The sequence below is a fragment of the Podarcis cretensis genome (assembly GCF_951804945.1).
Source record: "Podarcis cretensis genome assembly, chromosome: 18".
In the NCBI taxonomy this organism is placed as follows: Eukaryota; Metazoa; Chordata; class Lepidosauria; order Squamata; family Lacertidae; genus Podarcis; species Podarcis cretensis.
The window spans coordinates 14307686-14332518 of record NC_137188.1 but is presented as its reverse complement, the minus strand read 5'-3'; the positions used below and the strand labels follow the sequence as shown (position 1 = coordinate 14332518).

At 51.6% G+C, this 24833-nt stretch overlaps 1 protein-coding gene across 7 annotated transcripts in view; it reads left to right on the top strand.

Moving 5' to 3' along the window:
• The window catches only part of MYO9B (myosin IXB), a 45587-nt gene that overhangs the window by 13871 nt on the left and 6883 nt on the right, over nucleotides 1-24833 (top strand). For 4 of the 7 annotated variants that reach the window (XM_079961138.1, XM_079961136.1, XM_079961137.1 and 1 more), the window contains exons 3-29: nucleotides 3779-3873; nucleotides 4116-4178; nucleotides 5494-5593; nucleotides 6084-6184; nucleotides 6481-6610; nucleotides 6997-7086; nucleotides 7676-7792; nucleotides 8380-8514; nucleotides 8958-9079; nucleotides 9447-9588; nucleotides 9673-9868; nucleotides 11871-11946; nucleotides 13584-13673; nucleotides 14810-14923; nucleotides 15440-15479; nucleotides 16241-16363; nucleotides 17291-17371; nucleotides 17932-18042; nucleotides 18352-18474; nucleotides 19895-20044; nucleotides 20672-20838; nucleotides 21060-21938; nucleotides 22558-22615; nucleotides 23047-23177; nucleotides 23751-23905; nucleotides 24262-24452; nucleotides 24687-24785. In XM_079961138.1, the coding sequence (XP_079817264.1) occupies nucleotides 3779-3873; nucleotides 4116-4178; nucleotides 5494-5593; nucleotides 6084-6184; nucleotides 6481-6610; nucleotides 6997-7086; nucleotides 7676-7792; nucleotides 8380-8514; nucleotides 8958-9079; nucleotides 9447-9588; nucleotides 9673-9868; nucleotides 11871-11946; nucleotides 13584-13673; nucleotides 14810-14923; nucleotides 15440-15479; nucleotides 16241-16363; nucleotides 17291-17371; nucleotides 17932-18042; nucleotides 18352-18474; nucleotides 19895-20044; nucleotides 20672-20838; nucleotides 21060-21938; nucleotides 22558-22615; nucleotides 23047-23177; nucleotides 23751-23905; nucleotides 24262-24452; nucleotides 24687-24785 (3879 nt within the window). The remainder of the gene's footprint in view (nucleotides 1-3778; nucleotides 3874-4115; nucleotides 4179-5493; nucleotides 5594-6083; nucleotides 6185-6480; nucleotides 6611-6996; nucleotides 7087-7675; nucleotides 7793-8379; nucleotides 8515-8957; nucleotides 9080-9446; nucleotides 9589-9672; nucleotides 9869-11870; nucleotides 11947-13583; nucleotides 13674-14809; nucleotides 14924-15439; nucleotides 15480-16240; nucleotides 16364-17290; nucleotides 17372-17931; nucleotides 18043-18351; nucleotides 18475-19894; nucleotides 20045-20671; nucleotides 20839-21059; nucleotides 21939-22557; nucleotides 22616-23046; nucleotides 23178-23750; nucleotides 23906-24261; nucleotides 24453-24686; nucleotides 24786-24833) is intronic. The other 3 variants (XM_079961139.1, XM_079961140.1, XM_079961141.1) reach the window with 3 other exon arrangements.

Here is a 24833-nt window from a genome sequence, read left to right as displayed (position 1 = left end):
AAATAAATACTGTTAAAAGCAGAAAATAACAGCTGGGGGGACGGGACACAGCCACTCTTAAGCTTTAAAGCAAGCTGGCTCAGGCTTCTTGCTGTCCTCGCCCCTGATGTCCAAATGTCTCCGTATTTTTATCTGAATATTTTATTTGTACTGTGTAACACCCAGGTCTGTGGTTGCTTGCTTGAGATCATCAGAACCTAAGAGCCTGCAGGGTCAGGCCAAAGGGCAGTATCCTGGTTCTTACGGTGGCCAAACAGATGCCTGCAGGAAACCCACAAGCAGGAACTGAGCCCAAGAGCTTTTAACTTGGGACTGGGGAAACATTTGTGGCCCCCCAGATACCCTCCTGCTCCCAAACATCATCAGACCCAACAGCCAGCAGGGCCCAGTCGTCCGTGGATGATGATGATGATGATGATGATGATGATGGGAGTAGCATCTGGAGGGGCCACAGGTGCTCCCCCTGTCCTCTGCTGTAGCCTTTCTCAACCTTGGGTCCCCAGCTGTTGTTGAGACTACAGCTCCCACCATCCCTAGCTAGTAGGACCAGCGGTCAAGGATGATGGGAGTTGTAGTCCAGCAACATTCAGAAAGGCTGCTCTAGTGAGTTTCTCAGCAAGGCTTCCAATTTTGCTCGGACACATAAATAAGCTCCACTCTCTTAGCACCTCTGATTTCTTAAGCCCAGGTAAGGAGGATCCACCTCAGCTGGCAAACAGAGACACGTGCTGCCTCCCCCCCAAAAAAAAATCTTGCTGCCATTCATAAAGTGACTTGGGCAGGATGCTTCAGAGCTCCTGCCTGGTGTGTCTGTCCCTCCCTCTCCCCTCCCCACCTCCGCCAGAAAGCAGAAGTGAAGATCTCTGAGGCTTGGCTACCTCTTTGAGCTTCTTCCACTTGTGGTCTGTCGGCCAAAACAGGAAGGAGGTCGCTGTGGGGAGCCCCTTTGGGATCAGCTGATGGCATGGCATTGGTTGCTACTAACTCATTCAGACTTTTGGAGGGGGGGAGGAGGGAAGGGAAGGGAAGGGAAGGGAAGTTCTTCACGTTCCATTTGAGGGAAAGTTAAGAGGAGCCTGATGCTGAGGCCAGTGGCCCATCTAGTCCAGCACCCGACTGGACGGCTCTTCTGGGAAGCCCACAAGTTAGGGGGACGTGAGCGCAAGGGCCCTCTCCCCTCCTGTGGTTTCCTGCAACTGGTAGCATTGCTGCCCCCGGCAGTGGCATCAGAGCGTAGACCTCATGGGTGCCTTTGGGAGGGTGCGGCAGATAGCACTAAGGGGCTTCAGGTGCTCTGAAATATCATCAGGAAATGCGAGGACTCCTCCCAGAATGCCTGTGTGGCTGCAGGCTGTTTGGGAAGCTGAGATTCTTGTGCAGTAGTTGGGAAGAAACACCCCCCCACACACACACACCCATCTGCCTCCGGAAATTCATTTCTTAGAAGTTTCCGAGAAAGGACTCTTGCTCCGATGCTTCCGGAGTCATGCCTGCCTTCTGGCACACGGAAGAGAGTTCTGCGTTGAGCCAGACTCATCTCAAGCCCTTGGCTTCCATGGCTTCGGGGACGACTTCTTCCGTGCCACTGGGCTCGCCAGGGGATGAAGCCCAATGAAATGGGGGCCGGGAAGAGAGCTACTGGCAGCCTTTTGGGGCACAGATTCTGTCCTGGCACTGCGGGTAGCATTTTGGAGAGTGTTTCTTTTTCGTTCTCTTAATCTAGCAACTTGCTTTGGGTTTTGGTGGGGGTGGGGGGTTTTCTCTGAGAGGCTGTAAGAATAGGTGGATACCCTTTCTCAAAAATAGCCACATTTCGCTGCCACTGACATGGTTTGGGGACTTTATATGGCCCAGCTTGGGTTTATTTTTTATTTTTTTTAATCAGCTTTGGAGAATTTGCTCTGTAGTTGGGCTAAATACCACACAGATGAGGTCATCACACTCTTGGGTTCCTTTCAGAAAACCATAGGCGGCTTACATGGGTAATTGTAAAAGGGGCGGAGAGGAAATTAGGAGATCGGTCAGGGCAGATTGAGCTTTTAAACCCAGGCTTCCCAGTTCAAAATTCATGGTGTTTCTCAAAATGACCTCAATGCATCCTGTTGGAACAACGAAAAACCTGTCGGTTTGCAACAAAATGGAGCCTGCGTAAATCTAGGAATGTAACCTAAAGTGCAGGGAGGGAGTTGGGGATTGAGCTCTCAGCAGTCCTTGAAGCCAGTAGGGTCAAAGGTCTTGGGTGGTGGTGGTGATGATGATGGCATCTGGTAACATCTGGAGGGCCACAGACCTTCCTCACCCCTGACCTAAAGCCTTCTTTAGTCATCCAGCCAACAGACATTCAGCTGTGAGGAAAGATTGCAGCATCTGGGTCTTTATAGTAAAGAGGAAAGGCGAGTGAGAGGTGACTGTCCAGTTTATAACATTCTGCATGGCTTGGGGAAATTGCGTTCTTCTCCCTCCCTCATAACGCTAGAATTCATGAAGTGAAGCTGAATGTTGGAAGGTTCAGGACAGACCAAAGAAAATGCAGGGTTAGACTGTGGAACTCCCTCCCACAGGAAACAGTGGTGGCAGGAGGCACCCGCTGCCTGTTGTCTCGCACCAGCCCTCTTACCAAAGCCCTCCCTTCCCTCCTGCAACCTTTGAATTGTTCTGGAAGCCACCTTTGCTCTTGGTTTGGTGTAGTTTTTGTTACTTCACCCTCTCTCCCCTCCGTTTCTCACTTTCTTCCTGGGTTCAGCCCAGGGGGTTGCAGCTGATGGTGAGGAGGTCACCAAGTCAACAGGTTTTCTGAGAGAGGAGGGCGAGGGAAGGCCCTAACTTCCTCTTTTTAAAAAAAGAAAGAGCCTTGCTTCTTATTCTGATGTCACAAGGATGTTGTGTTGGCTCTGTGACTCTAGGATAAATGAGTCAGCCCCAGTTTGGGGTTGGTTTCCGCCCAGTACTGTGAGCTATATGCTAAATGTTGTGGGTGTTGCAGCCAGCTGCCTGCCACAAAGCATGTGTGTGTGTGCCCTTGCAGGAGGGGAGTAGGTGAGAAAGCTGTTTGGTCCAGCCTCTGTGCCTCGTTTCTGGCATCCATCTGTCTTGAGAGACAACAGAGTGAACCTCTGGGGGTGAAGTCAAACCGTAACCTCCACGGGGCGCAAACCTGGGCAGGATGCATGGACTGCCAGACGACAAGCCTTCCCTCTCAGCCTCACTGATGGAGTCCAAAGGAGGATTGGTGCTGAACTTTGTTTTACAAGCATGATAAATTTATATTGTACGGTTTTCTGGATTTAATAAGACTGGGTGATGTGCTGCCAGCACCTTGAGCTGCGTGTGTGTGAGAGAAAAAGAGCTTTGTTACTCTATCCGAGTGTCAACAGCAGAGCCTAGCACCTGCTGAGTATGGAAAATCTCTGGTTTAATCCTGGCTGCCTTTAGTTATTTGAGAAGGGAAGAAGAACAATTCAGCTCTTTATAAGCATAGACCATGGTTTGTAGACCATGAGGACTAGAATCGTGCATTATTTTGAGGGCAAGGGCCGCAGCTCAGTGATAGGGTGCAGGCTTTGCTTGCGGAATGTCCCAGCGTCAATCCATTTAGGACTGGGATTGTCAGCAGTACAAGAAACCCCCGAGAGCTACTGCCCATGAGTGTCGCTGAGGGGAGAGGGGGAGCTGCCCCCCATCAAGTAAATAAATAAAAATACTTAACTGACCAATGCTACTGTCAGTCATTTCTGAACTTTGCTGCAGACATTTGCCTCATTATTTCACTTCACTGCAGGCCTTTGGAAATGCAAAAACAGCCCACAACAACAATTCCAGCCGGTTTGGGAAATTCATCCAGGTCAACTATTTGGAGAACGGCATTGTCCGGGGGTGAGTGCAGCTTCCAGGCTCTTGGGGGGGGGGTTGTCCTCGCTGTTTCACAAAGCAGTTGTCCTCCACCAGCAGAATATGGCTGGAAGTGAGACCCCCTCTCTTCCTTCCCCCCTTGTCCTTCATAAGGAAAATGGCTTGCCTGGCTCCACGGATTCGAGCACCATAGAACCTTGTTGCGGGGGGCAGCTTGTCTTTCTTTTCCCCCCCATTCACTCTTTTTTTCTCTTGGTGGATTCCAGGGCTGTGGTTGAAAAGTACCTGCTCGAAAAATCTCGCTTGGTGTCCCGGGAAAAGAACGAAAGGTGAGGAGAAAGACTGTGGTTTAACTTGAAATACATGGTGCATTTTACACTTCGGAAAAGGGAAAGTCGTCGTTAGTAAATTATTATTACTATTATTATTATTATTATTATTATTATTATTATTATTATTATTGTCAGGGACTCAGCGGGAGCGCAGGGAGGAGAGGAGATGGAGAGCGAGGGGGAGCAATCCGAGGGCAGCGTAGGAGAAGATGACAGCAGCCCGATAGATTCCATGAGCCTCTCCAGCGAATCGGAAGATTCACAGAAGGGGGCGCCGATGGGCAGGGCAAGGGGCGACCCAAGGGGGACACCCCAGAAGCAAGGGACCAGCGGGGACTCCCAGAGCAGCAGTTGGAAATCAGGACCAGCTTCCCCACCAGAGCGTAGTGGGGGGGGAGGAGTCCCAGGTGTCAGAGCCCACATATGCACCACCAGCGAGAGAAGATGAGTCAGGGTTGACCACGCCTCCATCGGAGAGCGAGTTAACGGTCAAGAGGAAAGTTGCAGGCTGGGCGCGCGCGCCAAGTTCAAAGGTACAGGCGAGCGGCACAGAAGGTAGCCCGGATAGGGAACCAGGTCCTAAAGCCCGCCGGAAGGAGGGGCAAGAATCGTCAGGGTCAGCGTCAGAGGAGTCCAGGAAGGATGAGACCCTAGCGGGCAGGAGGGCCCAGAGGAGAAAGGAACTTAGGAAGAGGTGGAGCAAGGCGAGGGTCTTAAACTGGTGTGGAAGGGGAGGAGACTCAGACGGGACTTCGCCGGTCTAAGGTCGAGACGTAGAGCTGCACGCTGCGGCTTTAAAATGGAAACTGAATCTCAATAAAGACTTTTGTACATAACTACAGCCTAGCGTTGGTCCTCTGTGAGCTGGGACCTGGAGGCAGCTCTGACAATTATTATTATTATTATTATTATTATTATTACTGTGCACCCAGAGTAGGAAGCGAGGAGAGCTAAGGGTGGATGAATGAGGGAGGGCTCAAAGAATTTAGAAGCCAGAAATCTATTAAGACGTGCAAAATCCCTGGGGCCTGGGATTGAATCTCAACAGCCAGACACTGCCTTTAAGCCTAATGCGCTGTGTAGCTTGTTGTGAAGATAAAATGGGCACATTCAGGGGTGTAAACAGGAATGGGCAGATAACTTCCCAAATCTGCAGAGACCCATACCTGTCCAGGGTCTACGGACAACCTGGATCCACTTCAGTCTGGTTTCAGGAGCGCATGCAGAAAGGTGCGCAAGCTATGAAAAGAGCGAGCCAAGCGGCTTCTGCTAACAGACGTGTCTCTGTGTGTGTCCGTTCTCCTTCCTGAAGGAACTACCACGTGTTCTACTATTTGCTGCTTGGCGTCAGCGAGGAGGAGCGTCAGGAATTCCACCTCAAGCAACCCGAAGACTATTTCTACCTCAACCAGGTACACAAAGGCCCTCCTTATGTGAGCCTGGCTGGGACAGATGGAAAAGGCGCTTTTGTGTCTGCCCCACGCTCCAGAGGTACTGGTGGGGGGGGACCCCAAACAGGCCTCCTTTGTTCCACTCAAGTGTTCAGCGGGGATCGCCTTGCTCAGTCCCAGAAGGCCAGAGGTCGCGGGTCTTGAGGAGGGTTTCCTAGCCAGGTCAGGCCTGATGCAGCCAGCTGGACACCCCACTCTTGGGCACCACATGCCTCCTTCTTCTTTTTATTAAAAAAGTTATCCTTGTTTTATTCATGATATTTAATACTAACACACACATACCATAGAATCGTAAAGTTGGCTGGGACCTCATCTAGTCCAGCCCCCTGCAATATAGGAATCTCAGCTGAAGCATCCACAGCCTCTGCTTAAAAACCTCCAAGGAAGGAACATGCATGGTTTTGTTTCTGTGCTTAGATTTAGCCGTTTATTTGCCTTTTTCTTCTTGCAGCATAACTTGAAAATTGAAGATGGGGAAGACCTCAAGCACGACTTTGAACGGTTAAAGCAAGCCATGGAGATGGTTGGCTTCCTTCCGGCGACCAAAAAGCAGTAAGTACATAACAACATGGGGAAAGCCCTGCAAGAGGGGGGGGGGGTCAGGCTCACAGGGACTCACCTTGTCCGGTGTCCAGTTCTCACAGTGGATAACTAGATGCCCCAAAGGGAAGCCTCCCATGCTAAAAACATTTTTGTTTAGACAAGTCTACCCAGATATTTAGAAAGTTGCAGCCAGTTTTATTTTTTATTATGCCGCCCATCTATCTTGAGTTGCCCCAGCCGCTCTGGGCATCTGCACATGCAGACCGGTGTCTTCAGCTCTGCTCTCTGTGCTTTTCTTTCTCCAGGATTTTTTCAGTCCTGTCTGCTATTCTGTACCTGGGGAACGTCACCTACAAGAAGCGGGCGGCAGGTCGGGACGAGGGCCTGGAGGTCGGACCCCCCGAAGTGTTGGACATTCTCTCCCAGCTCCTGAAGGTTCCAGATCCCCCCCTCATTAAGAAAATATGCTGATTGATTGCCGGGGGGGGGGCGGTATGGCAGGGACAGTGACACCTAACATTTTATTTATTATTCCTCCCAAACATTTAGTTCTCTCATTCTTCTTTTCTGGAGGGCCACAGAAGTTCTCCATCCCGGAGTTTTAAAGTGATCCAGGAGTGGTGGAGGTTTATCTCGGGGGGGAGGGATATATGTAGCCTCCAGATGCCGAACTCCCATAAATCTAATGGATATATTTCATGGACCGAAGGAGCAGGTCCCTGGGGGACACTCTGGGCCAAGGGGTAGCAAAACCACTGCAGGCTGGCTCCGCCTGCCTCTCTCAGGTCAAGCATTCCTGATCTTGCTCCCGCCCTCCCCAGGTGAAACGTGAAATCTTGGTGGAAGTATTAACGAAAAGAAAAACGGTGACTGCGAACGACAAGCTGATCCTGCCCTACAGCCTCAGCGAGGTGAGATGGCGTCTGCTAAGAGCTGGCCAGCGAGCGTTACTGGTAGAGCACAGAGAAAGGCAACATTTATTTTTTTAGGAGTAGGTTGGATCACAGGGTGAGCTGAGCCAATGGGCTTCTTTATTTTGAGATTAGGACAGTTCTCATGATTTGAAAGAAAACAACTAAAAAAAAAAAAAGGAGAGAAGTGTCATATCAGCGGGAGTCACAGAGATACAGCTACAGCAGATAGGACATGGGTGGCGCTGGGGTCTAAACCACAGAGCCTCTTTGGCTTGCCAGTTGGAAGGTCGGCCGTTCAAATCCCTGTGGCGGGGTGAGCTAGGGGTCAAACCTAGCAGTTTGAAAGCACGCCAGTGCAAGTAAATAGGTACCGCTGCAGCGGGAAGGTAAATGGCATTTCCGTGCGCTCTGGCACTCGTCACGGTGTCCTTCCAGCAGCTGAGAAGGCCTGGGTTCAGCCTGGGGAAAGATGCCCTGCTTGAGGCCATAGAGAGTGCCTGAACAGAACCAAGAGGGCCCCCTCGAGCCTGATCTCCCAAGATTTCCTCAACGTTCCTTCGTCTGTGCCTCTTTCTCCAACCTGCAGGCCGTCACGGCTCGTGACTCCATGGCCAAGTCTCTCTACAGCGCCCTTTTCGACTGGATAGTTCTGCGAATTAACCACGCACTCCTCAACAAGAAGGACATGGAGGAATCTGTGGTGGTATGTCTTCAGGGAACAATGGCAGCCTCTGGGGCTGGGAGATACTTGCTAAACATCGCCATATGCTGATATATCACGATGTCTGGAATGTAGAGGCTTTGGCGGGCTTCGCGGTTTCCCCCACGTCGTGATTTTTGCATAGCGCCCACACAGTCACACGCATCGTGATTTGCAGTAATTGTGAAACCAATATCACGATACAGACTTCAGATCGGTTTGGGACGATATATCAATATATTGCCCAGCCCTCGCAGACTCGCTGTCCCAATTACACACCAATGAGCATGGCCTTTCTTGCTGCTTGCAGTCGACAAAGATCACGGGACTCATAATAATAATAATAATAATAATAATAATAATAATAATAATAATAAATTTTATTTATACCTTGCCCTCCCCAGCCAAGACCCTAACCCTAACCCTAACCCTAAAACCAAATATAAAAACAATTGATTGAAATACAGCTTAAAAAACAAGATTAAAATACCACTGTCCTTCTGATGCCACCCTCTGTTGCTTCGCTCCTTCCTTCCTCCCTCCCTCCCCTCCCTCCCTCCCTCCCTCCCTCCCTCCTTCTCACTGCACAGTGCTTTTCCATTGGGGTGCTCGACATCTTTGGCTTTGAGGACTTCAACACCAACAGCTTCGAGCAGTTCTGCATAAACTATGCCAACGAGCAGCTGCAGTATTATTTCAACCAGCACATCTTTAAGCTTGAACAGGTAAGGAATCGCTGGGGGCGGAGGGGAGCATCAATATTCCAGGGCTGAAATGTTGGCCCTCCAAGCCTCTCTTTCTGGCCCACAGAACTCTCTCACCAGGCCTTGCTTCTTTGAGGGTTTTCACCCTGCTGGGAATGAAAATGCCTCTTTTCTTGCTTGGATGGGAGGATAATTGCTTGCATCTTACTGATAATTTAATTGTTTTACCTTGCTTGAAAACCCGCTTTCAGGGGTTTCCCCTCAATCAAGCAGTAAATGAATTTCATGAAATGAAAACAATCCTCCTTCAAAGTATCCGCCTCTTCGCACAAGTTAAAACCACTCCCTGGCCATTTGTCCTGCCCTCTGCCAGCCACTTCCATTGGACAACGCCCCTCCCCAGGTCCTATCTTATGAGGCCAGGGGACACCGGCTTCTCAAGGGTCTGTTTCATTTGTCCACAGGAGGAGTATCAGAGCGAAGGGATCGCGTGGCACAACATTGACTATACCGACAACGTGGCCTGCATCCACCTCATCAGCAAGAAGCCCACTGGCCTCTTCTACCTGCTGGACGAGGAAAGCAAGTAAGTTCAGCTGGCGCAGAGCTTAGCCTTCGACTGAGCTTTGCTCAGAGCAAACCCTGGGAAAGAGTGACGTTTCCACGGAGGGTCACTAAGACAACCGTCCCGTATGCCCCCTTCCGGCAATTCCTGCAGCTAGGCTGGTGCTCTGCTTTCCTTGCTCTGCTTTCCTTTGTGTGTGTCTCATCTGACAGGCCAGGACCTCCATGCACGTTGCCCAGGCCTGCGCCCGTGGAGGTCACTTTGGCCAGTTTTATTTCATGCCTGGAACCACACTCCATTGCCTCTCAGACAGACGCCATTGGCAACAATATGAGAAGTCTTTGTCTTTTTCTTTGGTTTTTAACCCTCCCCCGCCCCCTTGCTCCAGCTTCCCGCACGCCACCAGCCAGACGCTCCTAGCCAAGTTCAAGCAGCAGCACGAGGACAACAGGTTCTTCATTGGGACGCCCGTCCTGGAGCCGGCCTTCATCATCCAGCACTTTGCAGGCAAAGTGAAATACCAGATAAAGGTAGGGGGGGGGGCGGAAGCACTAGGTCAGGGGTTGCCCGCCTTGCTCTGCGCTTCGCCTTCATCGACCCTCCCTTCCCTGCAGGATTTCCGGGAGAAGAACATGGATTACATGCGGCCCGACATCGTCGCCTTGCTGCGGAGCAGCGACAGCGCTTACGTCCGGGAGCTCATTGGGATGGACCCCGTGGCCGTCTTCCGGTGGGCCACGCTCCGAGCCGCCATCCGAGCCATGGCCGTTTTTGCGGAGGGCGGCCGCCAGAGAGCCCAGAAAATGGCAGGTGAGTGTGACATTTCACAATATTCATTTAAAGTAAAGGTAAAGGGACCCCTGAACATTAGGTCCAGTCGCAGACGACTCTGGGGTTGCAGCGCTCATCTTACTTTACTGACCAAGGGAGCCGGCGTACAGCTTCCGGGTCATGTGGCCAGCATGACTAAGCTGCTTCTGACGAACCAGTGCAGCGCATAGAAACGCCGTTTACCTTCCCGCCGGAGCGCTACCTATTTATCTACTTGCACTTTGACGTGCTTTTGAACTGCTAGGTTGGCAGGAGCAGGGACCGAGCAACGGGGGATCACCCCGTCATGGGGATTTGAACCGCCGACCTTCTGATCGGCAAGTCCTAGGCTCTGTGGTTTAACCCACAGCGCCACCCGCGTCCCTTCGCCACTTAAATTGATTTAAGGTTGTTCATTTAAACAACCTTAAGTCAATTACTTCCCTTCTTTTCTTTCCGTGGTTCATTTTGCATACCATGCATTCCTGCATGTTTTGTGACTGGAGGCAAGGAACACTTTGGCCTCCGGACACATTTCCCCCTCACAACGGCCCTGCAAGGCAGGAGAGTACAGTGAGCAACCCAAGGTCACCCAACGAGCTTCATGGGCTGCTGGGGATTTGAACCCAAGCCTCTCTTGAGCCCAAGCACTCTACATGCTTTGCCGCTTGTAGGACTTTTTTCCTGCTGGGTCAGAAGTGCAACACCTTAAAAATACGCCTGTTTTTCTCTGTGGCATTGAGCCTTAAGGTGCCGCCAAGACTCCTCTCTTGCATTTTGCTGCAACAGACCTAAAAGCCGGGTTTCTCCTCTGGAAAAGGGATGGATTGCAGCTTTAATGGCTGGTAATTATTTGCCGCATAATGGCGATAGCTTTGACCCCAGGAAGGCACAGCTTGTGCCAAGGCTAATATCATTTATTGAGCCGTCTAAAACCTTCCTTTATTCTTTTGGAAGCCGCCCAGAGTGGCTGGGGATGCCCAGCCAGATGGGCGGGGTATAAATAATAAATTATTATTATTATTATTATTATTATTCTTTCAGGCCCTTGAATTAATTATTGCAGCCCGCTTCCTTTATCTGCAGTTTCCTGATCGCTTCTCGTCTGTTATTGCATTGTGAAGGGCTGTGGCTCCTGCCTTGCCTGCGCGAGATCCCAGGTTCCTTCCCTGGCGTCATCTCAGGGGCAGACTTTGGTAATATGGTGCTGTGATCAAGGATAAGATTAGGTGCCCTGCCCCGAAATATTTATTATTTTCACGCCCTCCTCCCTCTCGCTTTCCATTCTACACCTCCTTGGCTCAGCGCTCCCTCCACCTTAAATCTGGCATTCCTGGTTTTAAAGTTGATTTTGTATTTTTTCATTCCTTTATTGTGGTAACGTGAGGCAGGCTTTTTTGCTCTCATCCCTATAGCTTTTGAAGACGTATCTGTTTGCTCAGGTGTTCCTCAGCCTCTCGACCTGAGTCTCCTGTTTTAATTACCATGTTGTTTCAGTGGGTTTGTTTTGCCGTGCATTTTAATTACGTGTGTGTATATTTTAATGTTGGTTTTAGAGCATTTGCACTCCACGCTTCAGGCAAAAGGGCTCCCCGGGCAGCTTACCTACAGTCCATTAAGACAAGGTTGCCCCTGGAGGCTTACAACCTAAAACAACACAACACACAAGGGGAGAAAGGGAAATCAGATGCTAATGTTTTCCTAACTGGTTTTTATACTGCTGTGAAGCTTATTTTGGCATTAAGTGTTCTGTAAACTAATAACAGATTACGCGATAATAAACCGCACAGGAGTCCGTTTGGATGAGCAGGCCAGGAAAGAGCTGACACAAAAACAAAAACGCCTGCAAGGGGAATGCAGGCTCCCTCCTTGCCTTTGTCAGGAAGCCTTTCCGAGCGACTGAAACCAAGCAACACCTCAAAAAGTGCGGAGGAAAGACCGCTTGTTGCGACTGGCAATCTATTTAGTGCCAACGGAGTCTCTCTCTCTTCTTCCCTGCCAGGCGTGGTCCGCCACGGACCCAGAGTACCCCTGGGCGAACTGCAGCAAGCCAACACCCCAATCGAGAGAGTTTATCGGTAGGCTTTGATTACTACTCTTATTTTCTTTAGACCAGAAAGGGGAGGCCTTGAATTGTATCACTCCCTGCCCTTCTTCTCGTCCCACCCGAGTAGTCCTGTTGCCTTCACAAATACCCCTTTGGGTGCCTTTTCATGACTTTAACACACAAGCTTGAAACAAGCTGAGAGGCAAAACTCCCTCGGAAGGTGGGCGTGGGGGCAACTTGAAGAAACTCTAGCGGAAAGGAGAAGCCTGGGGTGGAGTGGGGAGAGAGATGTCCTGGTTTTGTGGGAGGGGCTGAGGACTCTGGGTCTGTGCATTGGGGAAGCCAGCTTCTCCCCTTCACTGCTGTGTCTGGATTGGGGCCCTGCCTCCCCCCCACCGGCTTCTTCGGGCTTTCCCTTTATAGCATCTTCGCTTCCGCAAAGCCCTTCTCCCCGCAGTCCGAAGGGATGCGCAGGCCCTCTGCTTCCGGGGTGAGGAACCCTTTTCAGTGGGACACCTCTGAGTGGCGGGGGGGGGGGGGCAAAAGCATAAGTAAGCAGAGCATGCAGGGCCTGCGAGGCGTGTGGCCACTTCCAAGGGCCACACAGAGACACTTGGGGGGAGCGCATTTGTTCTCTGGGCCTGAGGTTCCTCACCCTTCCTCCTCCTTGTCGCCATCACTAACCTGTACTCTGCATCCACCTGGGTATACACACTCTCTCTCTCTCTCTCTCTCTCTCTCTCTCTCTCTCTCTCTCTCTCTGCCTTCCTGTCTCCCCAGCCAGTGCTTGGATTATGGAGGAAGAGGTAGGCACCCCATGAAATCCCAAAGCAGCTCCTCCTGCTGACCCCCCACCCCTTTAACCATCTGAAATCTTTAGCTAAGGAGGTCATAGGGGGAAGGAAGGTTAAAGTGGGCTGGTCCCTTCAGCACCTTTCTCCAATCCAACCACTCCCAAGAGCACCCATCACGCTGATCCTTCGACTGACCTTAAAAGTTAGTTCTGAAAGAGAAATGCGTCCTTTCCTTTTCAGGTCGGGCGGTGGCAGCCCTACAGGTGTCCCTGGCCTCCCCAACCCCCATCACCATTCCAGTCCCCCCAGTAATGTCGGGAGAGATGCAGTTTCCCCCCATCCCTGATCCAGGCATTGCCCCAATTTTATCTGGAGGGATGGGGGAACTTCACTGGGTTATTGCCTTCCTGAGTGAGTCGTGCAAACTGCAATTCTGCATAAAGGGGGCCCTGGGGGCAAGCTCATGGAACTGGTAGGGCAGCGGCCCCCCAAAAGTCTGGGAAGTACTGGCCTGGCCTAATAACCAGGGCACCACCTTTCTCCTGCAGCTGCATATTTGCAGCCTCTTCCCTGTTTCCAGATTCCTTGGGTCTTTCTTTTCAGCATGTTGTGTCCCTCCTGGGGGGTGGAGTCTGTGTCCGTCCTTTGCCACCCAAAAGCATCAGTTGCTTGCACCCGCTTTTCCTCTCTGGGCATCTGAGCCGGCAATTGATGTGGAGGATGAAGACTTTGGGGAGTGGGGGGAGGGATATGATGATCTCCCGTCACCTTCCTGCCGCTGCCGCTGCCGCCGCCGTTCTCTTTGCTGGCTTCTGTATTACTCTGTTTATTTAGCCTCTCTCTGCATGTGTCCCCCCCCCCTCCCTTTTTGCAGCTGCTCAGTGCTTGATTTCTCCTTTGATTGCTCTGAGGAGTTTGATATAAACGCTTTTGAGGACATCTTTGCTTCGTACGGAAGCAAGAAGTAAGTGGGGGAGAGGCGGAGGAGCGGAGGAGCGGGCTCGACAGCCAGGGGGGCGCTATCCTGGGCAGACGGACCTTCCGTGCCTGCCAGGCGCAGGGAAGCAAGCACACAGGGCGGGCAGAGCAGGAGAGGGCGCTGGCACCCACCGTGAGACGCAGCTGTAACCTCGGCCTTGACGTAGCATAAAGGTCTGAATTGGGCTAATTTCTGTCCGCTCAGCATGTCCTGGCTGCAGCAGCCGTCATGGCCCCTTGTTCTCAGCTTACTCAGTGGTGCAAAAATTGCAAAACATTTTGAGAAATTGAGGGGTGGGGGCATGCCTTATGCAAATAATCCAGATCCGAAGGCCGTCAGCACAGCCCAGAAGCATTGTGAAGTGTTCATCTGCCCAGGAGTGGCTTTTCACACATTTCTGTTGTCCTCTTTCTGGTTTGTGCCTCTCTCTGGAGGGTGGCAAAGGTAAGGGTTTTGTGTGTGTGTGGAGGCACTCTTCCCCACAAGCATGGTGCATGAATGAAGGGCTGGAGGAGATCTTCCTTGGCTGAGCCTGGGAAGCTAAACGTGGAACAAGAAGCATTTGTGCAGAGCCAGGGCTATCGGGCGGATCCAGAGACCTTTAGAGTCAGAAGGGACCCCCGAGGGCCATCTAGCGCAGCCCCCTGCAGTGCAGGAATATGCAGCTGGCCCCTACAAGGATTATTGAACCAGTGACCTTGGCATTATCAGCGCCAGGCTCTAACCAGCTGAGATATATGCAATATATAAATCCTGAGATAATTCAGCTCTGCAAACAGTGTTGGAAGGAATCTGAACAGGCATTTTATGTAAAAACTTGGAGGGAGGAGCAATATTGTCAAATTAATGCTTGATAATTCATGCATATGAAGGACACTAAATTGTGATTGTAGTCAGGCAGCAGCAGCAGCAGCCCCATTTACACACCCCAAATGTCTACGTTTAACAGCAGGTCCACTCCAGGACCATCTCCTCTCTTGCCATCCATCCTTTGAGCATGCCAGGCAATGATGGGTCTCTTCTGTTTAATCCCTGGTGGTTCTGTCTCTTCACGGCTGTCTCTCTCTCTCTGTGTGTGTGTGTTGTGTTTCCTCGTGTCGGGTGTGTGTGTCGTGTCTTAGGGACTTGCATGAGCAAATAGTCAGGACTATCAAGGCCCTGCCCTGGCAGGGCGAAGATCCCCGCAAGCTCCTTCAATCTCTCAGCCGGCTCCAGAGGCCCACTTGCCACTTCCTGTGAGTTTGCGGTGGAGTGGGGGGGGGCGGAGGGAAAACCAAGACTTGCGTGCTTTGCAAAAGTTGCACGGAGGAGGAGAGTGGCAAGTGTGGAGCTAAGCAGGCGCTTGCAGATCTTTGGAAGAGCTTACCTTGTGTGCCAGTTAGCAGCTGCAGGGACCACCCTTCGGGTTTCTTACTGACTTGCTCGCAACAAAAGCTCAAGCGTAACAGAAAGAGGGCGTGAAATTCTGACTTTTCAAAGGCTCGGGGCTTACAATCAAAGCAAGGAAGTGCCTTGCCGGATTGCAGGAGTTGGCAACGCGGGATTAGTGTCATGGGACACGCTTTCCATGCCACCCTTTGGAGCAGGACCCCTAGAGTCGCCAACTCATCATCTGGCTCCCTGAGCCTGCTTTGCTTCATCTAATTTGCTAGGCGTGGCTTCGCTGAACTAACGAAACCAGGGCTGCTGCTTGGCACTCACCGCGCCAGTAACTTTTGAAAATACAGATATATATGTGTATATTTTAACAGGAAGAGCAGAGGCCCGAAGCAAAAACAGGCCATCCCAAAGGTAAGCTGGGTGGATTCAGAGATTTCCTTGAGAAGAGAAACCGTTTCAGAGGTGGTTGGGGGGCATAATGATGAAAGACAGCATAGAATAAATAAATTGTGTAAGTGTCATGTTGTCGCACCCTGCAAAATGTGTGTGAATTTGACGCAGTACCAGAGTCAACTTGCTATGCATAGAGAGAGAGCTTGAGACTCTAGGTTTCAGGGTTGTGGGTTCGAGCTCCACGTGGGGCAGAAGATTCCTACATTGCAGGGGTTGGACCAGATGATCCCCGTGGCCCCTTCCAAGCCTATGGTTCTGTGATATGTATACAAGTTGCATCTCCCCCTCCCTGCCCAAGAAAACGCCATTTAAAAACAAATAAGCAGCAATATTCTGAAGCAGATGAGAGAGCTGGTGTGGTGTGGCCGTTAAGAGTGGATTTTAGAACCCGGGTCTCCCAGGTCCTAGTCTGACACTCCATCTGGTATGTGGCACTAACTCTCCAAGGGCTTCTGAGCAGAGATCAGCACTTGAGGCATCACAGTCTTAGCTTGGAACAAAACGCAGTTTCCAGTCCTCATGAGGAGGCGTGAAATCAGGGGCGCTGAGACCCATTACCAGAGCACAGCAGTGCTTGGCTGTTGTCCAACACACCCACACAACTGTACGATGTCAGCGGAAGTGCAAATTGAACCCCTCGCGCTCAGTGCCGTTGCAGAGGGATTGGGGCTCGCTCCGTGGAGGGTGTGGCTCTCTAGCTGTGTCCCCTTTGGCTGCAGAACCTGCTGGACTCCAAGTCCCTGAAGCTCATTGTGAGCATGACGTTGCACGACCGGACCACCAAGTCCCTCCTGCACCTGCATAAGAAGAAGAAGCCGCCCAGCATCAGCGCTCAGTTCCAGGTGAGCAGGGGCCCCTCACCTCCGAGGGAAACACGGCCGGGAGCTTCCACTAACCGAGACACAAAGTTCCTTGAGATTCCGGCCAGCCACTGTGATTTATTCCAGGGTTTCTCAAACTGTTGTTCTATGACTCCCACCATCCCTTCATTTCCCTTTTAATTTGTATACCGCCTTTCTGCATTACTCAACGCAAGGCGGTTTGAAGCAACAAAAATATGCAGCAAAGAACATGCACCTTATAATAATCTGATCCAATGCAAAAAGTCATGATAAAACGTAACTTTAAAGTAATATTCAATAATCTATAATAGCACATAATAGAATTAACTCTCAAAGCGCCAGCAAAGAATAATTACACAGAAGTTCATTCTTGACAATTACAATAAATACCAAACTGTGATCAATAAGAATAACTGCGTAAAATACCACAATACATACAAAACCATGTAAAAGGATCAAATTGAGAAACAGAGACACACCATTTAAACTCCATCCCTGACCACTGGTCCTGCTAGCTAGGGATGATGGGAGTTGTAGTCCAACAGCAGCTGGGGAGACCCAAATTTGAGAAGCCTTGATTTATTCTCGTATTTATTAGTTATTTGGTTGTATTCCACCTTTTTCTCCAAGGAGCTTGAAGGGATGTACACGATTCCCCCGTCCCGCTTGTTTAATCTTCACGACAGCCCTGCGTGGCAGGTTAGGCTTGAGAGGCAAAGCCTTGAGGTCACGCCCAGTGAGCGCTTCGTGGTCCAGTAGGGGGATTTGAACCCTTGTCTCTCCCAGGCTCTGGTCCGACATTCTAACCACTTGTATGGATGCAGCCCACCCAAAGCGGTTAGGTTGCCCCGCCCCCCCCCCACTGCCAGACCAGCTCTCTCAAGGGGCAGCGCTTGACTCCTCTCTCGCACCTGTGACTCATTGCAGACCTCTCTCAACAAGCTCCTGGAGACCCTGGGGAAAGCCGAACCCTTCTTCATCCGCTGCATCCGCTCCAACTCGGAAAAGGTAGGACCTTCCCCCAGGAGGCTGTTGCATTATGCTGGCACAGGAGCAGCCGACGTAGATGTCGCTGGGCTCCCAGCAGGGGCGGGGGTGACAGTGACGGGAGCCTGGAGCCCAGCAGCGTCTGAAAGGCCACAGACGTGCTCCACTGCTAACCTAAGAAGTAGCGCTCGCCGTGGTGCGCAAGAGACGGAGCAATGCCTCTCTACATAGGAGCAGGGAGCGCCTCTTCTCAGGTCGGGGATGAGGACCATCTGTGCTTTTGGGCTTCAGTTTCCAGCAGTCATGGATGATGGGAGCTGTAGTCCCACCTCATTCTTGGGGCACCACATGGGCTAATCTTGAATTAGCACGATGGGCTGATTAGTTGTAGCTCTGACAGGTCGAATCCTGCTCCTTCCATTTGCCAGGCACGGACTTGCGCTCTGCCAGTGTGCAGGATCCAGAGAGTGCTGGTGACCTCAGCAAACCACGGCCCTTGGGGTGGACGGGGCTTCTCATCGGGGAGGGGGAGGTCAGCGCAGGCCGATCTCTGCTTGACCCTCTCCTGCTTTCTGTTCCAGAGGGAGCTCCTTTTCGACGAGCGCCTCGTGCTCCAGCAGCTCAGGTACACAGGGATGCTGGAAACCGTGAGAATCCGCCAGTCCGGCTACAGTGCCAAGTTCACCTTCCAGGTACCACTGAGCAGTGGAGCAGACAGCTTTCTCCCTTGCCCTCATGCCAGGGAAGAAGACCCCCTTGCTTCAGCATCCATCAGAGACCCTGGCCGGCTTTATTCCTGGCTTGGTCTGGGCCAAAAGTGTGCAATTCATTGGGGCATTGAAAGATTTCACTTTAGTTTATGCACCTCTACTTTTATACGCTCTGGCCAGCATCATCTATCCAGGGTCTTGGGCACAGAGACAATTACACCTGCCACCATCTCCTTTTCAGAAACTGGAGATGTTTGCTAAGTGGTTTGCTTCTTGTCGCTGCCTCCCCAGGATTTTGTCGACCAGTTCCAAGTCCTGCTGCCCAAGAGTGCCAGAGCCTGTACGGAGGAGATCGCGGCCTTGTTGACGAAGCTGCAGCTGGGCGCCGGCAGCTACCAAATCGGGAAGACCAAGGTCTGTCCTTGTGGGGCTTCTTGTTGCTTCTGAGCCAACCAAATCTCCCTCCAGGAGCCTTGTGTGTGGAGATCCAGCCGCGAGGGGGGTCTTGAGCGCAAAAGCCCCTCTTCCTGGGGGTACATTTATTTATTTTTAAAACTTGTATGAATCACTTCACACCCATGCACCTATATTCATTATTTCTTTTAATTTTTTAATTTGTTTTCATTTTTAGCAATGGTCATCATACTTAGATCATAATCATTTTACAAATAGGATTCTCAGAATCCCAAGACTTCCCTCCATGGTTTCCCTAAATATTCTTTTCAAACTGCATCGTATCTTATTCTCTAAATTTTCTTAAAACTCAATGGTAACCATGATTCTCATTTCATGGCAAGTGTTGTTTTTTTACAATCCTGCCAATGTTTTTAATTGCTTACAGTGCTCTTTCAAGCAGCTTATAAAATTTCCCCATTCTTTATTAAATTTATTGTCCTCTTGATCTCTCATTTTACCGGCCATTTTCGCCATTTTGGCTTAGTCCATCATCTTTATCAGCCATTCTTACATGCACCTATATTCTTAGATATACACAGTGCTTTTTTCAGCTGAAAGCCACTGGATTTCTGGCACCTTTCAGGTGTGTTCTGCCAGCTCTTTAGGCTCATCAACTTTGGCTGCTCAGCAGGGCCCACCACCTCTTTTACTAGAGAAAAGCCCTGGATATATATGTATACAGGTGGTATACAACATAAAACAACATCATTTAAAGCAAAACACAACACTAAACTTTAAAACCTACAGCATCCTACAGATTCACCTTCATTTTGGAGCTCTTTGCCTATTGATATCAGGCACCTACTAAGTGCATTTTTGTTCAGACAAGCCTACCTTGATGTTTAGAAAGCTGATGTGTTTTAACCAGCTTTTAGTCTGTTGTTAACTTTTCAAAAGTCCTTTAGCTGTTGTTAATGTTATTGCTTTACCTTTTTTTGTAAACCGCTTTGAGGTTTTGTTTTGTTTTTACAGTCAAGCTGTGTACAGTGGTACCTCGCAAGACGAATGCCTCGCAAGACGAAAAACGCGCAAGACGAAAGAGTTTTCCATTTTTTGAGTCGTTCCGCAAGACGAATTTCCCTATGGGCTTGCTTCGCAAGACGAAACGTCTTGCGAGTTCTTGCGAGTTTGTTTCCTTTTTCTTAAAGCCGCTAAGCCGTTAATAGCCGCTAAGTCGCTAATAGCCGTGCTTCGCAAGACGAAAAAACCGCAAGACGAAGAGACTCGCGGAACGGATTAATTTTGTCTTGCGAGGCACCACTGTATAGAAGTTTTACAAAATAAATTAACGGGCATTGCGGTCACTCCCAAGCAGCACATGGGGCCAGTCTTGGTGACCCCGGCTGGCGTCTACCTCCCTCCCTCCCTCCCTCTGCAGGTGTTCATGAAGGAGGCCGTTCGGCAGGTGCTACAGGACACCCTCCACAAGGAAGTCATCCGCAAGATCATCGTCCTCCAGAGCTGGCTGCGGATGGTGCTGGAGAGGAAGCGCTTCTTGCGGGCTCAGCAGGCAGCCGTTACCTTGCAGGTAGGAGGGGCGTCCTTCCTCTCCCCACCTCACTGAAACACAAGAAGCTCCCTTGTGCAGAGTCCAGCCCGTTCTACAAGGGATTTCCTGCACCGACAGGCAGCAAATTAATTTGCAGATGGGAAGCCTCAGTCCACACCACGTGAAATGGACCAGAAGCCAGGTGGTCCATCTGCCCCTACCTGCTAATAATAATAATATTTTCAATAATTTTATTATTTACACCCCACCCATCTGGCTGGGTTTCCCCAGACATTTCATTTCATCACAGTACTTGCTGATGTTTAATTTTAATGTTTACTCTTGGATTCTAATGCCTTATTGCATACTGCTTTATTTGGTATAAGTTTTTTTTAAAAGTTATTGTGACTTTTTATATAGGATCTGATTATTATTTTAAACAACTTATAATAAATAAAGTAATATTCAGTAGTCCATTAGAATACAATAGTACACAGTAAAGTTAAATATCAGCAAATAATAGATTCACTCTTAACAATTACAATAAATACTTTCTAAACTGTAGCCAGTAAAAACAGCAGCAAGTTGCAGTGGGGGAAACAACACAATACAATGTGAGAAGCAAAGACGCATAGCTTCTCACCTGTCCTTCTTGGGGGCCCCCAGGCTTGCTGGCGTTCCTACCGCATCCGGAGGGCACTGGAGAGGGAGAACGCAGCCCTCTACATCCAGTCAGCGTGGCGCGGGTACCGGGAGCGGAAGTCTTATGGACTGCAGAAGGCGAGGATTTGCCTTGTTCAGGCTCTGGTCCGAGGACACCTGCAGCGCAAGAGGTGAGGGGGGCAAGGCGCACTCTGAGCATTTTGAGCCGCAGGGGGGGAAACTGGGGTGCAGGAGGAGAGCTCTGCCGGATCAGACCAAAAGTCCGCCAGGACCGGCGTTGTTCAGCATTTGCGCTCATTTACAAGGCCCTTTGTGGTGTCTCCCTTCATTTACTCTTACCGTCCCCCATTAAACCAACTGTTGATTCCCTCCACCCAATCTTGCAATCTAGATTTCATCAAATGATCGCCGACAAAAAGCGGGAGGAAGAAGCAGTCGCGCAGGCTCTTGCGGAGCAGCAGCGGCAGCAGGTGAACGGGCTACACCAGCCAGAGGAGCACGTCTCAAGCCAGGCTTCGGCAGAGCCCACAGAGGTGTCCCTGGACCAGACAGGCAAGGCAGAGGACGAGGAAGGAGCCGGGAGCAGTGGCGACAGCAGCAGGGACCAGTCCCCTCCGCTCTCCCAAAAAGGGCTGGCCAGCAGCCGGGAGAAGCGGGCGTTCCGCCGGCAGAGGGGCCTGGAGCACAACGAGCTGCAGAGCAAGCATGTTGCCTTCTCGGTGGATGACCCCCGCAGCAGTGGGGAAGGCGGCCCATCCAGGGGGGAAGGGGGCCACACGCCTGAGCTGGGGGTCTCCCCTCAAGCGCATCCCAGCAGCGTGGCGGAAGAGAAAGCTCCAGGCGGCAAGGAGGACCGGCTTCCTGTGGACAGTGGCATTCCGGCCCCTGTACTGAAGCAAGAGGACAGACCTGGGGCGAAAGAGGACTCCAATGGGCTGGGGAGGCAGGACAGCCCCAAAATCCGCATCAGCCAGAGCTTCACGTACCCCGAGAGGCCCACGGATCTGGCCCTCGCCCACCCTGGCGGTCTGGCCAGCAGCTGGAGCTTCCGGAGCCCGGCAGACAAAGGCCGAGGGGCGTCTCAGAAGGAGCTGGACAGCCCCCCTTCCTTCCACATCCAGCGGTACCAGGATGACCCCGGCAAGCTGCGGGACAAGCGGGAGAGGTGGAAGGGGAAGAGGCGGCTGGCCGGAGGCGGGCAGAGCGACGGGCTGAGCCAGTCCTTGGACGAGAGGGGGCAGCCGGCCCGGTCTCCCTCCCCACAGCTCAGGTGAGCCCTGCTGCACCCGGCTTCTGGGGGGTAGAAGGAGCACTGAATCCCCCAGGATTCCTTAGGGGAAGCCAGGAAGTAGCATCACAGCGCTTTAAGCGCATGCTATAACTATGGCCATAGTATCCGGCCAGGAGAGCTTTTGTAGAGTCACATAAGCCAAAGGTGAGCAGCTCTACCAGCTGGTTGAGATGCTGAGAAGGATCAGAGAAAGGGCTATAATGCAGGATTGTGTGCCTGTTCCTCTACTTGCTTGATTTCTTTCCTGCCTATCAATTTTCTGGCTGCGGCCTCCGTATTTGGAGGGGTGTTGAAAGGGCCAAAGGGAAGCCGCTTTCCCCCCACCCCCTAAAAATGCAGCAACCCAGTTCTGCCTTATTTCATAGGCAGACGATACGATATCAAAGCCAAACGACTGTGGCCAAAGAGGGCTAGCTTTGTGCTGACGGTTTGTCCACGCAGATTGAAATCGTGCCTGTTCTTGGCCTCCAAGGGGCCCCCTTTCCAAAGCCGAGAAACACCTGGAGCCCTCCAGCAGCAGGGTTCCCAAAGGTGCCCCCCCCCCGATCCCTGGAATGGGTGGCTCCATTTTGAAACGCCTCTTTCTCCCTCTTTGCAGGAAAAAGGAGACGGCGTCTTCCTTGGACGACATTCCCAGGCTCGCTGTCCCCACCCAGGTAAGGCCAGTGCTCAGGCAGATTGGACCTGGTTTGTTGGGTGGGGGTGCAGTTACAGAATTCTGCCCACCACCACAGATTGAGCAAAGAGTGGCAGAGGGTCCTACGTGTTGCATCCGGCCAAGGTGTGCGCAGAGAAAACTCCCTGGAACTAACAGTTGAAAGTTGCTTGTGCATGTTAATTTCAGGGGTTCTAGCCTGAGTAGGACTGGGCTGGTATCAAACCAGCTTGCTAGGGATCCCAAGCAAGGAGAATCTCTGCTGTGGGGCTCCAGTCCTGCTTGTGTGTTTCCTAAAAGGGGCTTCTGGTCGGCCCCTGTAAGGACTAGACTCTGGGCCCCTTTGGGTCGGATCCAGCTGCTGCTGCTGCTGGAGCCTTCCTCCTTTCTCACGGGCAGTTTGCTTCTTTCCATCTTGCACAACAACCTCAGAACGTGCCGGAAGGTGACGGGAATGACAAGAAGTCTCTCACGCTACCCAGGCAGGCCCAGGAGCTGCTTCCTCCTCCTGTCCTGGACGCAGCCAGCCCCACAGCCGCCTCCGGCCAGCAGGTGGACGGCAGGTATGTGCTCACGCTCTGCTTGTCCAGGCAGAAAACCCAAAGGGCTCTTTCAGCATAGACATTGGCTCTGGAGAGAAAGTGCTGTCCTAGTATCCCAGACCCACTCTAGCAACTCAGCGGTTGTTCTACAAGCGGAGCTGCTCTGGTGCAAAATTCATGGTTGGCAAAGCCCCTCCTCCTTCCCCTCTTAGGGTCCCAGCCCGTTTTCTGAAGGCCCAACCATGCGCCCCCAAGTTTGGGCCTCGTGAGACAGAGTCGCCCCTGATCCTGAGAGCCATTGTGGGGTGGGGGGAAGTGTTCTTCCGCCTTGGGTCCCCCCCAGCCGGTTCCTATTAGCCCCACCTAGTTTAGCCACGGATGATGGGTGTTGTAGTCCACCCGCCAGGTGTAGGATGATGATGGTGATGATTTATTATTATTTATACCCCGCCCTTTGGCGAGCAGCTTGGAGGGAAAGGGGGGTTGCTGTGTGATGCTGGAAATAAAATACCGAACAGCGGCAGCTCCTTCTCCTTGGCAGGCCCTTTAATCCTGCCGCCACCCTCCTCCTCCAAGCCCCCTTTTCCCCATCAGGTCTGCCTACAAGAGCCCCCTGTGGAAATTCTTTGGGCCAAAGCCAGAGAGGAAGAACCTCAAGGAGAGTCCCAACGTGTCGGACGAGGGCGAGAGTTTCCAGCTCCTGGCCTGCGTGCTACCCATGGAGGGGCCAGCGCAGAGGGCGGCAGAAGGTGAGGTTTGCGGGTAGCCAGGTATGTGGTGAGGAGAGAGAGAGAGAGGCAGGGAGAAGGGAAGAAGGGAGCCTTTCCTGGGTGGTTGACCTCCAGGTCTCGCAAGCGTCTTGCCTCTTGTACAAAACATACAATTCACATTCGTTGCTCTGCCTACCTCTGCCTTGCCCACCCGCAGGCGGCCCTCGGAAGCTTGCCCAGGAGAGAAGGTGGCCCTCAAACCGACAAGCGTTTTCCCCTCCCCAACATAAGCTGAAGGCTTGTGCGTCTTCTCTGAAGGGTTTCTAGCTGGGGGGTTTATGGGCTGGCAGAGAAGAGCCACCTTGAGCCCCGCCCTCTGCATTTGTCCCCCGCAGCTCCTTCCGGGCCTCCGGACCACCCCCCTGGGGACGAGCGCCAAGCCAAAGAAGGGGGCAAGGCGAAGAGAAGCCGCACCCTGAAGATCAGGAAAGTCAAGACGGCGCCCGAGAAGTGGCGTGCGCCGTTCCTGAGGGATATCACCAACGCCAACGAGCTGAAGTACTTGGACGAATTTCTTCTGAACAAGGTGAGAGTGGCCCAGCCACAAGAACTCAGGTTTTTTTGTTCTGGATTTCAGTTCATCTTAAAAAGCTGTCCGGATGCCTGAGATGGTTGCATCATTAAACAGAGGAATCAAAGTGACTTAACCAGATAGAGCACAAACCGATAAATCCAGTTTTTATAGAGATTACAGAATGCACCTTCCTCTTCAGAGTGTCAGCGATTAAATCTGTGTCTCTGCTTCCCCCGCACCTTCCAGATAAATGATCTCCATTCGCAAAAGTCCGCCATCGAGTGCTTGTTTTTCGAAGCCACCGAGAAGTTCCGTGGCAACATAAAGACGATGTACTCCACGCCCGTAAGTAGCACATGAAGCGGGGACTTCATGTCTAACGTCCTGCTCCCA